The sequence below is a fragment of the Erinaceus europaeus genome, chromosome 9 (genome assembly GCF_950295315.1).
Source record: "Erinaceus europaeus chromosome 9, mEriEur2.1, whole genome shotgun sequence".
Lineage (NCBI taxonomy): Eukaryota > Metazoa > Chordata > Mammalia > Eulipotyphla > Erinaceidae > Erinaceus > Erinaceus europaeus.
In genome coordinates, this window is record NC_080170.1 from 102,856,749 (window position 1) to 102,871,610 (window position 14,862).

The 14,862-nt window shown below is 38.3% G+C and overlaps 1 protein-coding gene across 1 annotated transcript in view; it reads left to right on the plus strand.

The window, feature by feature from the left end:
- PPP1R2 (protein phosphatase 1 regulatory inhibitor subunit 2) overlaps positions 1 to 3,833 on the plus strand; it is a 28,922-nt gene extending 25,089 nt beyond the window's left edge. Inside the window, exon 6 of the mRNA XM_016185709.2 lies at positions 1,180 to 3,833. Coding sequence (XP_016041195.1) covers positions 1,180 to 1,226 — 47 coding nt within the window. The 3' untranslated portion in view covers positions 1,227 to 3,833. The remainder of the gene's footprint in view (positions 1 to 1,179) is intronic.
- The last annotated feature ends 11,029 nt before the right edge of the window (positions 3,834 to 14,862 follow it).

A 14,862-nucleotide genomic window follows, 5' to 3' on the forward strand; every position in this document is an offset into this window, starting at 1 on the left:
CTGTGCTCTGATGAAATTTGCTGATGTTTTGTTGTAATATTTGTTTTCTGGGAGAGAGTCAACTTTCCAAGACTAAGTCACTATAGCTCCTCCCTGAGGTTTGAACTGTGGTCTTTTTTACTGAGGTGTGTGTGTGTTTGTTTGTTTGCCAGAACACTACTCAGCTCTAGTTTATGGTGGTGCTAGGGATTAAACCTGTGACCTCCAAACCGCTAGCATGAAGTCTATTTTTTCATAAGCACCATGCTGTCTCTCTGGCCCTGCACTGCAATGTTTTTAGTTTGTTTAATTTAGGGGGTGGAATGACAACACTTCATTTTAAGTCATTGTTGATATATGATTCCATATTTTTAAGTTAATACCTATTTTTATGTGACCTTTCTCCTGATTGGTCTTTGTTTCTCATTTATCTTTGTAAAACTTTTTGGGGGGAGGGTAGGTTAATAACTTTGCTTCTACTCAGATTCAGTAGCAATTCTTAGTGACTCTGACAGAGTACTAGAAATGCTTCTCAATGACCACAGGAAATCTGTACTAGTACCACTGTGCCAAAGATTTAACCAAGTTATTAAACTGTTGAAAATAACTGGCCTTTTGTCCTTGTCTTTTTGAAACACTAAATTTTACATATTTAGTACATAAATCTATTTTTTAATAGATGAAAAGCGAGAGCTGAGCAGTGCTGTGGTCTTTCTCTGTGTTGCCCTCTCATTAAATTAATAAGTAAAATATGTACTCCAAACACAGAAGGCTAATGGTTAAAATCTGTATTAGTTCACTCCTAATTTTTCTTTGGTGCATATGATATACTCATTACATAAGTATGTATATTTACATTATAAGAAATATCTTACCAGTTTGAGACTTAAGTACACATATTTTAGTTTTGAATATTTAAGTTGTAATAAAACTTAGTTATCTTCCTGTGATTTACTTACAGAAATGTTTGATCTGTAACCTACTGCCCTGTCAAAGTGGACACTCTTGATCTTGAGACTACTTAATAGGGGATAGAGATTCTTTTATACCACAGTAGTTAGCCTCATGAAATATATTTTGTTTTTTAAACCTGTAGTTGTTCATCAGCCACAAAAATAGAAGGAAACTTGCTCAAATAGTTCAAGATTGGCAAAATGCAATAAACAAATTAGATTGATCTTTTTTTTTTTTTTTTTTTAGAACCTGCTACCGGAGAACTACTACAAAACAATTCACAGAGTTCATAGAAGAGACTTGCTCAACACTGTTACTGTTTTGTCACATACAGACCTGTTACTAGAACACACTGCTTCTTGTTCTCTACAGTTTATGACTTACGTACCAAAATACAAGTTATTATATATTGCCAAGAATTAAATAACTTTAGAGATTAATGAGACTGAAAATACCTAATTGATATGTATATTCTTGTGCCTAGTACTTCATCACAAATACAGCATAATGTCACCAGTCCAAAAACACATTACTTTTGTAAGAACACTGGTTAATTTGTATAAGATATTGTATGGCTTTTTATGCATTAGAGGTTAAATATCTTTTGGGGTGGATCTAATTTATTTTCACTTCTAGACATCAAAGGTCTTTTAAAGTTTTTTTTAAGTCAAAATGCAACTAGAATATGACATTATATAGGCTGATATTCAATCTGAAAAGTGTTTTTTGGCAAATATCTTCAATCTGATTTTTCTGTTTAATTGAAATTACAAGTTATGATTGCATTTTCTAGCTTTCTCCCTTTAAAACTACTCTTGAGTTTATGTTTACAAGAAAAGGAATGATCCTTTTCTCATCAAAACTAGCTTTTTCACAAATTATCAGGTTAAAATTGCACTAAGCATCTGCTCTCACTTTTATATACCCAATGGGCAGACTTCAAATCAGTTTCTAAAATAAATATGATTCTAACATAGCCTCAGCATTCTTAACTTCCTGCCTTTGTTTCTTACTCCTTTCCATATATACACATACACAATACTTTACATTTATAACGAATCAGAAAGGTCATGATTTTCAGAACTGTTTTCTTCTCATACATAGGTCTGTCATTTGCTGCAACAATGAAATTCTTATTTTGACTATCAATGCCTGTTCTTCTAATACATGGAGAAAATAGATAACCAGTAGCAATATTATAGACAGAAAATACAGTTCAGCTGCAGAATTTCTACACTTAATTTACTGCTTGCTAATTAAATTGTTATTCTTTTGACTCAATTTGACCTTTTTTTTTTTTTTTCAATATGAGAGAATTGTGTATAACTAAGAATAATAATATAGTTCTTAAATGTACAGTCAGGGGTATCCTGAACAGTTTTTAATTTAAAAACTTCAAAATAGTTCCTGCTTTAAGGAGAGGTGATAATGTATACTATGGCAAATATACTTTATTCTTCTAACAGTGAGTTTTGAATTTTTTTTCCCCTGATGAAGTGCATTTCCTATGTATCTTATTTAGTGATGGTTTCAATTTCTAGTCGGTTATTTGTATCTCAATTTTTTTGTTAGTACCAAAAGAATCCATTATATTAACATAATTTTAAAGTAATTTCTGTATATTCTATATATAAAATTGTTCTTACTGAACAACTTACCTTCCACTTGCAAAGTCTATGGAAATACTATTGTCAAAATAAACAAAAAAATTTAAAAAGCAGAATTCTTTGCTGTTAGAATAATGTGTTTTTTCAGGATTCGGGAGACAGCATAATGGTTATACAAAAGACATTTCATGCCTGAGGCTCTAAAGTTCCAGGTTCAATCCCCAGCACCACCATAAACCAGAGCTGATCAGTGTTCTGGCTTGTGCTCTCTCTCCCTCCGTCCTTCTCTCTCTTCCTCTCCCCACATCTATCTTCTATCTATCTACCTATCTCTCATTAAAATAAGTATTTAAAAAAGAAGAATGTGCTTTTTATCTTGAATGTCTGTTGGGGGGGGGTGTATTCAATCAAAGTACTTCTCAACTGCAAGCACAATATTCTAACTAAAACATATTAGCTAGGAATACCACTGATTTGTAAACAACAATATGTGTCTGCTTTCTGAATTTAGAATGTTGCAGTATACTTATCTGTTTGAACCAGTTGGAGGGGCAGACAAGATAGCATAATGGTTATGCAAGAAGAATTTTAGGCCTAAGGTTTCAAAGCCCCAGGTTCCATCTCCACAGCCACCATAAACCAAAGCTGAGCAGTACTCAGGTTAAAAAAAAAAACTGAAATTTAAACCCATTTGAGAGAATTTAAGCTTGTATATGTATTGTGTACATATATTCCATTTTTGGTTTTCTCATTTTTGAACTCTAAAACTTTTTTCTATAAATTAGCTGTTGAAACAAATAACAGGCAATCTCATTCTTGATTTCAGGAAAAAGATTACCTCAGAGGAGGAGTAAGACATGGCAAATATTGATAGCATGCTCAGTAAGATTTTAGGTAGTTGTTAAATGTAAATGAATAAAACATTTTCATCAGGGTGTAAGTTAACAGCGGTATTGGATAACACAGAAACATGATCCTTGTGATTCAAGTTAGACTTTGAAGGAAGTTATCATTCAGTGTTTGATTCTAGCCAACAGTGATTTTACTTTCTACCTTTTAGTTATCACCTCTTCAATTTAATTCTTCATTATCATCTTTTCTGCTTCATTTTGAGTCTGAATTTTGGCAGTGCTACTATTAAAATCTGAAACAAACAATAGTATAAATGGAGTGTTTAACTTTAAATTGAAGATTAAAGCAAGATGGCAGTTTTCCCTAGATTTCCATTTTGTCTACATTTTGCCTTTTAGTACGCTCAAAAAAAATGTTAAAATAAAATTTGGTAATATGACAGTTTTGTGTGTATGTGTGTGTTTTTCCTTGCTACCCAACTCTCTTGGGCCAAGTGTCCTAGGTATTAGGTACTTGGTCATACAGTGTGAAACTAGTTAATTCATTTGTGATAGACATGATAAAAAAGGTACTGTTTTACTAGGAACTATTTGTCCAGTCATTAAATCTCTAACCCTGACATAAACACATGAAGTAGGTATGTTTAATAGTCCTTTGAGAAAGGAAAATGTCCATGTCTTGATGTCTCATACATGGTAAATGAAAGGATTCAAACACAAATCTATCTTTCCTCCTCTGTCTCCCCTCCTCACTCCATTTCTGTCCTATCCAACAATGATGACACCAATAACAATAAAAAACAAGGGCAACAGAAGGAGAAATAAGTAAATATAAAAACAAATACAAACCTAACATTTTCGTGCTCATCTATTTTTTAGATACAGAGATTTCATATAAGTAAAATTTACTTGGATTGTTAATACACTGCTTTAGGGCTAACATTTTTCAGGTGTTTAAATTTGTATTTTAAACTGAAAAAAAAACTGGAAATTTTTTTTCTTTTCTTTTTTTTTTTTATTTAAGAAAGGATTAACAAAACCATAGGGTAGGAGGGGTACAACTCCACACAATTCCCACCGCCCAATCTCCATATCCCCCCCCTCCCCCGATAGCTTTCCCATTCTCTATCCCTCTGGGAGCATGGACCCAGGGTCATTGTGGGTTGCAGAAGGTAGAAGGTCTGGCTTCTGTAATTGCTTCCCCGCTGAACATGGGCGTTGACTGGTCGGTCCATACTCCCAGTCTGCCTCTCTCTTTCCCTAGTAGGGTGGGTCTCTGGGGAAGTGGAGCTCCAGGACACACTGGTGGGGTCTTCAATCCAGGGAAGTCTGGCCGGCATCCTGATGACACCTGGAACCTGGTGACTGAAAAGAGAGTTAACATACAAAGCCAAACAAATTGTTGAGCAATCATGGACCCAAAGCTTGGAAAAGTGGAGAGGAAGTATTAGGGAGGTACTCACTGCAAACTCTAGTGTACTTCTGTTTTCTTACTTTGGTGCCATACTCCAAACTCAGTCAATTTTTGCTTTGCGTTTCTACTTCTTTTTTTTTTTTTTACATGCATAACATTCCCCAGATTCCCATTTAACAATACAACCCCCACTATTTCATTCATCATTTTTCATGGACCTGTATTCTCCCCACCCACCCCAGAGTCTTTTACTTTGGTGTAATACTCCAATTCCATTTCAGGTTCGACTTGTAAAACTGGAAATTTTAGTTGATATTTACCGTCTAAGAAAAGTCTCAAAAGAAGCACTAATAGTGATGAGAAATGTCTTTTTTTTTTTAATTCCCTTTTGTTGCCCTTGTTGTTTTATTGTTGTCGTTGTTGGATAGGACAGAGAGAAATGGAGAGAGGAGGGGAAGACAGAGAGGAGGAGAGAAAGATAGACACCTGCAGACCTGCTTCACCGCCTGTGAAGCGACTCCCCTGCAGGTGGGGAGCCGGGGTTTGAACCGGGATCCTTATGCCGGTCCTTGTGCTTTGCGCCACCTGCGCTTAACCCGCTGCTCTACAGCCCGACTCCCGAGAATGTCTAAGTACATGTGTTTAGTTGCCTTGTACAAATTTAAATTCATTTCTAAATAGGATTTTTCAAACATTTTTTTTGAAACTTAAATTTTTAAAAATTTATTGTAAATGAAGAGACAGCCAAAAATAAAGAAGGTGTGTGTGTGGGGGGGTAGTGGGGGGTGGAGGGTCGTAGCACAGCAGGTTAAGTGTACATGGTGCAAAGGGCAAGGACTGGCTGAGGATCCCAGTTCAAGCCCCCATCTCCCCACTTGCAGGGGGCTTGCTTCACGAGCTGTGAAGCAGGTGTATATCTTCCTCTCCTCTCTGTCTACCTCTCCTCTCTATTTCTGTCTTTCCTATCCAACAACAGCTATAACAACCACAACAAGGGCAACAAAATGGAGAAAATAGCCTCCAGGAGCAATGGATTCATAGTGCTGGCACCAAGCCCCAATGATAACCCTGGAGGCAAAAAAAAAAAAAAAATGAAGCTGCTGGGTAGACAGCATAATGATTATGCAAAAAGGCTTTCATGCCTGAGGCACCAAAGGTCCTAGGTTCAATCCCCAGCACCACCACAAACCAGCTGAGCAGTGCTCCGCTCTGGTCTCAATCATTGAAAAAAAAAAAGGGTAGGGAGAGAGGAAAACACCTGCAGCCCTGCTTCACCACTCTCAAAACTTTGCCCTTGTTGTGTTGTTATATGGGAAACTGGGGAGTGTTATGCATGTACAGACTACTGTACTTACTGTTGAGTGTAAAGCATTAATTCCCCAATAATAAAAAAATTTTTTTAAAAAACGAATCGGTATTCAAATACAAAAAAATAAAAAGGGTAGGGAGAGAGGAAAACACCTGCAGCCCTGCTTCACCACTCTCAAAACTTTGCCCTTGCAGGTAGGGACTGGGGGCTCAAATCTGGGTCCTTGCACATTATAACATGCACTCAACCAGGTGCACCACCAGCCAGTCCCAAAACTTTTTCTCCTCTAGGAATCAGCTTTAATAAGTACCAAACTACCTGAACCAGGATTTCCTAATGTGCTCCATTATTTCTTTCTTTTTTTATTTGTTTTCCCCCACCAAGGTTATTGGGGCTTAGTGTAGGCACTACAAGTCCACGACTCCTGGTGGCCATTTTTTTCTTTCTTTTTTCTTTTCTATTTTATTTCTACTTGACAGGACAGACAGAACTTGGGGTGGGGGTGGGAGTGATAGACACCTGCAGATCTGCTTCACTGCTCATGAAACGTCCCTCCCTGTAGGTGGAGTGCAGGGTCTCAAACTCAGATCCTCGTGTGTGGTGATATCTGTGCCACCACCCGGGCCCCCTTCCGTGAAATCTTCAGTCCCACACTTAGCTGAAAAAGATTTCATGAGCAAAAAACTTAAGTGTATGTTACTATTCCTCTCCTTGAAGGTTTTTTTTTTTTTTTAACAATTCACAGCATTACATGATGAAAGGGTTTGAGATGCCTTGCATTAATAATATCTTAAATTAGTTGAATTTAGCATTTTCTCAACATTTCATATAACCACTTTCCACTGTTTTTCCTCAGCATCCCAAATTAGGGGAGGGCATAGGCTAAGATGGTAATATATAATCTCAGCTTCCAAATGCACCACCACTCCACTACCTTGAGTCTCAAATTTAGGAAAGTTGGACAGTCTTCCATGGTAACAAAGACTGCATGAGAATTACAAATTGTCTATAATCCCCAAATATAAGACTAAATTTTTGGCAACCTATACAAGAAATTGCAAAATATATATCCAGGATAAACTGACAGCTGTTGTAGTTGGTTATAAACTGTGGTTTAATGCTTTTGCCCTCAAAAATTTAACTGATCTTGGCAATTTTTCAAAATACCTTGTCCTCCCATTGGCTCTTCCATCCAAAAACTAACCAGGCCCGACCCTGCCTAGCTTCCAAGATCAGATGAGATTTATGGCTGCAAACCAAATCACTTATATCACTGGTTGACCAGCACATTAGTCGGGCATTGGAAAAGTAAGAGCAGATAGTATGTATTTCTTGTCTGGCTCACAATCCCAAAGTTTGGTTTTAGTTTTCCCCAGCAAAAGTGATAGGGATTTAGGGGGTAGAGATTAACTCCTACATTTTAAAGTTGGGTTTGACTCATCATTTTTTATTTGAGGAATTATTTGGGTGAGGATATGCTGAGAGTAATAAGTGAGGGTGGATTTGGCAAGTTCATAGTCATGATTTTATCTCTACTGCCCCACCTGAAATGTTTCAGTAAATCTGCCAAGGGAGCGATTTCTATTGCCATCTTACTTCTACTATCAATAAGAATTACTAGACGAGACACCTGTAAATTTTTCTTATCTTTCATTCTTTTTGGTCTGATGACAGCATTGACTCAAAATAGAAGTGTATCCTTTGGTCTAATGAAATGTTTCAGTTTGATAAAACTTTACCAATTACAGACCTAACAAACATAAGAAGAAGACAATCTAAGTACATTTAGTTATACTCCCTGGTATCTGAAATATTTCCTTTTTAACATTTTATTATTGAGAGAGGACAAGAGAAGCATCAGTCATTCTGGTACATGCACTGCCAGGGATCAATTTAGGATCTCAAGCTTGAGATCCCAATCCCTTATCCACTGCACCACCTCCCAGGCTCCACTTGAAATATTTATGTAAATTATTCCTTAAAATACAACATATTTCACCTCCCAATGTCAAAATGCTCAGTTGAGAAGTGCTTTACTTACTGGCCTCATGCCAAGTTAATTGGAACATAGGAACATGACTTTCCTTGCCTTTGAATTTTTTCAAATTTTGACATGCAAACAGAGCAAAGAACATAATTTTTGAGGGGGATCAGGGAATGAATAAGCAATACACTTTTCCTCTAACCATTCCGAGGGATCTTTCTAGTAGAGAAACAAGGGTTAATTATAGTTAGCAAGACTACTACTTAGGCAATTTTACTGAAAACCAAAGTAAAGGTCTTACTTGTCTAAGTTTTATCACTGAGCAAGATAGAACCCCATGGAAATCAGAAATGTTCAATATTTATTTCAGTAGGGTTTAAAATGTGGGATTTCAGGGGCCAGATGGTGCCACACACACCTGGTTGAGCACACATGTTACAATGCACCAGGACCCAGGTTCAAGCCCCCAGTCCCCACCTACAAAAGGAAAGTTTCACGGGTAGTGAAGCAAGGCTGCAGGTGTCTCTCTGTCTCACTCCCTCTCTATCTCCCTCTCCCCTCTAAATTTCTCTCTGTCCCTATCCAATACTAAATAAATATTTTTTAAAATGTGGGTTTTCAGAAGTTAAACTTGAAGCAAGTTTGTGTATTATTGCCAATTAAGTTTCTGCTGCCATTTTAGTAAGTGTACTGAGTTGGGGGTGGGGAGGTGAGGAGGGGAGGAGTCTCCTAGTCAAGACAATCATGGAAATCTCACTGTAGTTTCAAACTCTTGGGAATGTACCCTGGTCCACTGCTAACTTGGAAATGCAAAGCATTTGATCCCCACTTCCCCACGTGGGAGTGCCCTCGGTTTTTGGGTTTCATTTTCTGTTTTGGTTTTGTTCAGGAAATTTGGGACCATGAGAATGGCTGGTCTTAGGAAAGGCGGAACACTTTTTTTTTCATTTTTTTAAATTTCTTTATTGGGGAATTAATGTTTTACATTCAACAGTAAATACAATAGTTTGTACATGCATAACATTCCCCAGTTTCCCATATAACAATACAACTCCCACTAGGTCCTCTGTCATCCTTCTTGGACCTGTATTCTCCCCTCCCACCCACCCCCCACCCCAGAGTCTTTACTTTGGTGCGATACGCCAATTCCATTTCAGGTTCTACTTTTTTTTTTTTCTTCTGATCTAGTTTTTCAACTTCTTCCTGAGAGTGAGGAGATCATCCCATATTCATCCTTCTGTTTCTGACTTATTTCACTTAACATGAATTTTTCAAGGTCCATCCAAGATGGGCTGAAAACAGTGAAGTCACCATTTTTTACAGCTGAGTAGTATTCCATTGTGTATATATACCACAACTTGCTCAGCCACTCATCTGTTGTTGGACACCTGGGTGGAAAGGCGGAACACTTTAACAGCCCAAAACAAAACACTTAAGCACAGAGCTAGACGCTTGGAACTAATTTTGGAACTCAGCAAAGTTTTTCAAAAGGGTAGCTGAAAAAAAAAAAAAGATTTTGCATTTGCATTCCTTTGTTTAAACCCAATGTGTACAAAACTAGTCTCAGAAACTTTCCCTGCCAACCTGTACACTGTGGAGCAGTGTCTCCCTGTCACTTGTGATGCCTTCCTTGCCCCTTACTTTATTAATTACCATATTACTAAATTATCCTTGAAGTTTTATATTAATTACCAGTTGCTAAATTATCCTTGAAATATCACTGTGTCTGTCCTTTTCTAACTTCTCTGTGACTGTTCCTGTTCTGATCATCCTGTATTAGCAACACTCTAACTAGTCCCTCTGTCACTTTTGCTAAGTCTTCATCCATCCTGTTCCAGGATGCTAAATTCCTTTTAAAGCAAATGTAATTGTACATCGCAGTATTCTCATTTCAGAAATTCCTGGTTCCCTACACAGTAGAGAATAGAGTTAAAACTAAGTTTGCCCTCAGGCAATGCATGCTGTCTCTGACCCTAGGTCACATTTCTTTCTTATATTTTCTAATACATACAAAGGTGCATGACAGGTGTTGAAATGTTGAATCATTCTTGAGTCCAGAGGTATGTGTACTAGTGAAGCACCAGTATACGATTTCAGTCCTTAATGATGGAGCCCTGGCTTTAGTTTTCTGGTGCATATGGGTGGAGAAGCAAGCAGAACGGTTGCAATATTCCATGACCTGGAACCTAGTTATTGGATTTAAGAAAGCATGACAGTCATATTATAACAACCCTTCCATACTTTTTCTCTTGGCCTAGACACCAAGTAACTGTGCTATGATGTTATCTATACGTATATTCCTTTTTTTCATTTGCCTCCAGGGTTATTGCTATGGCTCAGTGCCAGCACGACACATCCACTGCTCCTGGCAAACATTTTTCCCCCATTTTATTGGCTAGGACAGAAATTAAGAGAAGAGAGAGGTAGAAAGGGAGAGAAAAAGAGACACCTGCATATCTGCTTCGCCACTTGTGAATCAACCCCTTTGCAGTTGGGAAGATGGGGGCTTGAACTTGGATCCTTGTGTGGTCCTTGCACTTTGTGCTATGTGCATTTAACTGGGTGCATGACCACCTGGCCCCCTCTTTATGTATATTCCAGCAGATGTGAGATAGGCTCCCACCACCACAGTAATTCAGCCCTAGCTTGAACTAAGTTTATCCTCTGGGTGCAAGGTCTTATAATATTCAGAGGAGAAAGGGATTAGTGATATGGTCCACTCTTAGAGGACTGGAATAGGTTTGAGCTGAACAGCTGGCTGCTTCCAGCTGGCTAGAAAGCACACACAATGACAATTTCTATTTTTCAGGGTTATGTGGACCCACTGAGATAAAAATATTAATTTCAGAAGATGTGACAATTTTACATATAAAAAATGTGTTAGAACACTGTCTCATCTCCAAAAATAGCTTCATGAAGGCACTGGATGCCTAGATTTAGAAAGGTTAAAAATAAAAACAAAAGCCTTTTTTACATACTTTCCAAGTGTGGTAGAAAATGCTGTGCTTTACACAAGGACTTTCTCAGCATGTCTCTATTATAAGGGTGGTTTCTTGCCTAACCCACATGATACACATCTCTGGCAAGATTTCATAAATTCCCAAGGATTTTTCATCTTCCTCTATCCTTTTGAGCTATATATTGCTATGGGGAGACTTGTTTAACAACATTTTGTTAGCCACATGCATCTTAATCCAGTTTTGAAGAGAATTTGTCTTTTGGCTGCTATTCAACTCCAGGAGTACAAATTAAGTAAGGTGGATGACTGAGTAGCTGTGTGGCAGCTGGCCCTTAGAATAGCTTTGTTCTTAATCAGGTGTGCTTCAATTACACACTCATTTCCTTCTTACATTCAGACAGGGAAAAAAAAAAAAAGCTTTTTGCAGGTATTAAAGAAAGAAGGGAGAAGTTTATAAAAATATAAAATAGGGGAGTGGGTGGTAGGTAGCACAGCAGGTTAAGTGGACATGGTGCAAATCTCAAGGACAGTAGAAAGGATCCTGGTTTAAGCCCTCAGTTCCCCACCTGCAGGGGGGCTGCTTCATGGGTGGTGAAGCAGGTCTGTAGGTGTCCATCTTTTTCTCCGCCTCTCTGTCTTCTCCTCCTCTCTCCATTTCTCTCTGTCCTATCCAACAACAACAAAAGCAATGGCAATAATAACAATAAAAACAAGAGCAACAAAATAGGAAAAATGGTGCCAGAAGCAGTGGATTTGTAGTGCAGGCACTGAGCTCAAGCAATAACCCTGGAGGATATGTGTGTGTGTGTGTGTGTGTGTATGCGTGTGTGTATGTGTGTATCCATGACTACGGAATCCTATTACACTCCTAAAAACAGATGATAGCTTATTATTATTACATAAAGGATATAGAAATAACACCTCATGATATTATATATACTAAGTTTTACTAAGATAGAAATTATTCCCCTGAGAAGTAGCAAACACAATGAAACACAATGAACACAATGAAAGCTTAATGTAGTATAGGTGGCTCCAATACTAGCTGAGACCAGGGATATCCAGGGTGACGTGACTATGATGTGATATGTCTGTGCTTCCAGTACTAGCAAGAGGTTCTCTACAGCTCAGAAAATATGGGCCTCATAACAAAGTCTGTGCCATAGTTTATCAACTTAACCTGAAATCTGAAATTAATATCTTTAAAAAACAGTTCTTTTAGAGTAGCAGCAGCTGCATTTCTCTCCTCTCCTTGGTCAATTAGGAATACCAAAGGAGACCACCTGGGACCACAACAAGACAGGACTAGAACTACTTTGGGAACCCATCAAATCACCAGCACATTCAGAGACCATAACTCTGCCCAGACCTCCAGCTCTACCCAGTTGAGATTTCTCTAAAGAACAAAGGATATCAAAGATCACCTGAGACTGCAACAAGACAAGACTGGGACTACTTTGGGAACCCACCAAGTCACCAGTAAGTGAAAACATACATGGCTCATGGACAGAGAAGAGTCTAAGGAGAGATTCCTGGGTACAAAGCCTGTATCTACTCCCAAGCAGCTGGTAACAGACTGGCAGTTTGCCTGTTGAGGAGCCACCTCCAATCTGTTTTACCAGCAAAAAGACTGCTGAAAGGAGGAGAGTACTTCCCTAAGATTCACCAAATGCAACTGTGAGACTCCATTGCTACAGCTCTCAGAGCCTGGTGCAGCAGGGGGAGGCCCTGTGCTGACATCTGGGAACAGAAAACTTACCAGGAAACTCACCTTGGTGGCCTAGCAGTGGGGCTGTGTGGTGGGGCCCTTTCCACACTGTTCTCCTGATGAGAACATAGTGAATAATTGCCTCAGAACCTACAGACTATAATCGGGACTTATTTAGAAACTCACAGGGGCCAGCAGTACTGCCCAGCTTGGCAAAGAAGCTTAATTGAGCCCAGAGCTTTGGATTCTTGGGTTATGGAAATCTCTTTGCATAACAACTGTGCTAATCTCTCTCCCACCTTGCTTTGTCTCTTGGTCAGAGGTGAGTGATTAAGCTAAAAAACCTACTTGTAGGTAAAAAGTCCTCAGGCTACCATAGCCTGCAGGGAAGAAAAAGAACAAAAGAGGCTTTAACACCCACTGTGCTTCAGCTCAGGGATTGAAATAGTATTGAAACAACTGTTAATTTCCACAACTATGAACTCTTTAAGTATCTTACTTAGACACAAGTCAATCCAGGCAAGAGGGGTCAGTGGACTGAAAAGTACTGAGAGAAGGACCTCATAACACACTATAATAATGGTTAAGCCAAGGAGAAACAATGGAGAAATGAACCAGGACAAAAGTCCAGCTAAAAGCTACCCAAAGGTAGAAACACAGAAGAATGAGATCAACATCCAAATGCTAGCTGAGGAATTAGTCACAGGAGAGAGGAAAGAGTTTGAAAGAATTGTCATTAGAAATGCAGAAATAACAAATGAGACTCTAAAAGAAAGCACTATCTTAAGTTAATTAGAGAGCTGAAAGTGGAAATAGCTGAGCTAAAAGCACAACTAGCTGAATGTGCTAATGCAGTATCAGAACATGTTAATAAAGTAGCTGAGCTGTGGTCCAGGACATGGTGCAGTAGATAGGGCATTGGATTCTCAACCAGCCATGAGGTCTAGAGTTCGATTCCTGGCAGCACATGTACCAGGGTGATGTCTGGTTCTTTCTCATGAATAAATAAATTCTTTAAAAAAAAAGTATCTGAGCTACAGAAAACAACAGAGGGAAGAGACAATAGAATAAATGAAGCAGAAAACAAAACAAGATTGAGGACAAATTAGAGAAAACTAAGAAAGAAGTAAAAGATTTCAAAAAGAGATTAACAGATAATGAAAACAACAACAGAGACCTATGGGATGACTTCAAAATAAATAATATACACCTTATAGGCCTACCAGAGGAAGAAAGGGAGGGGGGAGAAAGCATTCTACAGGACATAATAGATGAGAACTTAGCTAGTCTAGACAACATAAAAGACATAAAAGTTCAAGAAGCCCAGAGGGTACCAAACAGAATTAACCCAGACTTAAAGACACCAAGATACATCATATTTAGAATGAAAAGGAATAAGGACAAGTAAAAGATCCTGAAGGCTGAAAGAGAAAAACAAAGAGTCACCTACAGAGGAAAACCTGTAAGATTAGCAGCAGACTTCTCTACACAAACACTACAGGCCAGAAAAGAATGGCAAGATATTTATCGAGTGCTAAATGAGAAAAGCTTTCAACCAAGACTACTGTATCCTGCTAGACTATCATTCAGACTAGATAGAGGCATAAAAACCTTCTCAGACAAGCAAGAGTTGAAGGAATCAACTACCACCAAGCCTGCCCTGAAAAAAGTTTTGAAAGTTCTCCTATAAATAGTCAGACCACCATAAATATGCCATCTATCAGAACACTCTAAAAATCTACAAGAATGGCGTGAAAATATCTTCAATCTTTGACATCAATAAATGTCAGTGGCCTGAATTCACCTATTAAAAGGCACAGAGTAGGAAGATGGTTCAGAAAGCACAACACAACCATATGTTGTCTGCAGGAATCCCACCTAACTCGACAAGACAAACACAGACTCAAAGTGAAAGGAGTGGTGATGTGTTCTGGCCTCTCTCTTGGTTTAATAAAATAAAATTCATTTTTAAAGCTTAATTATTAGTGAGAGAGAGAAGGAGAAAGAGAAAGAGAAAAGCAGAGTATCACTCTGGCATGTGTATGGGGATCAAATCTGGGATCTCATGCTTGAGAGCCTAATGCTTCACCTACTGTG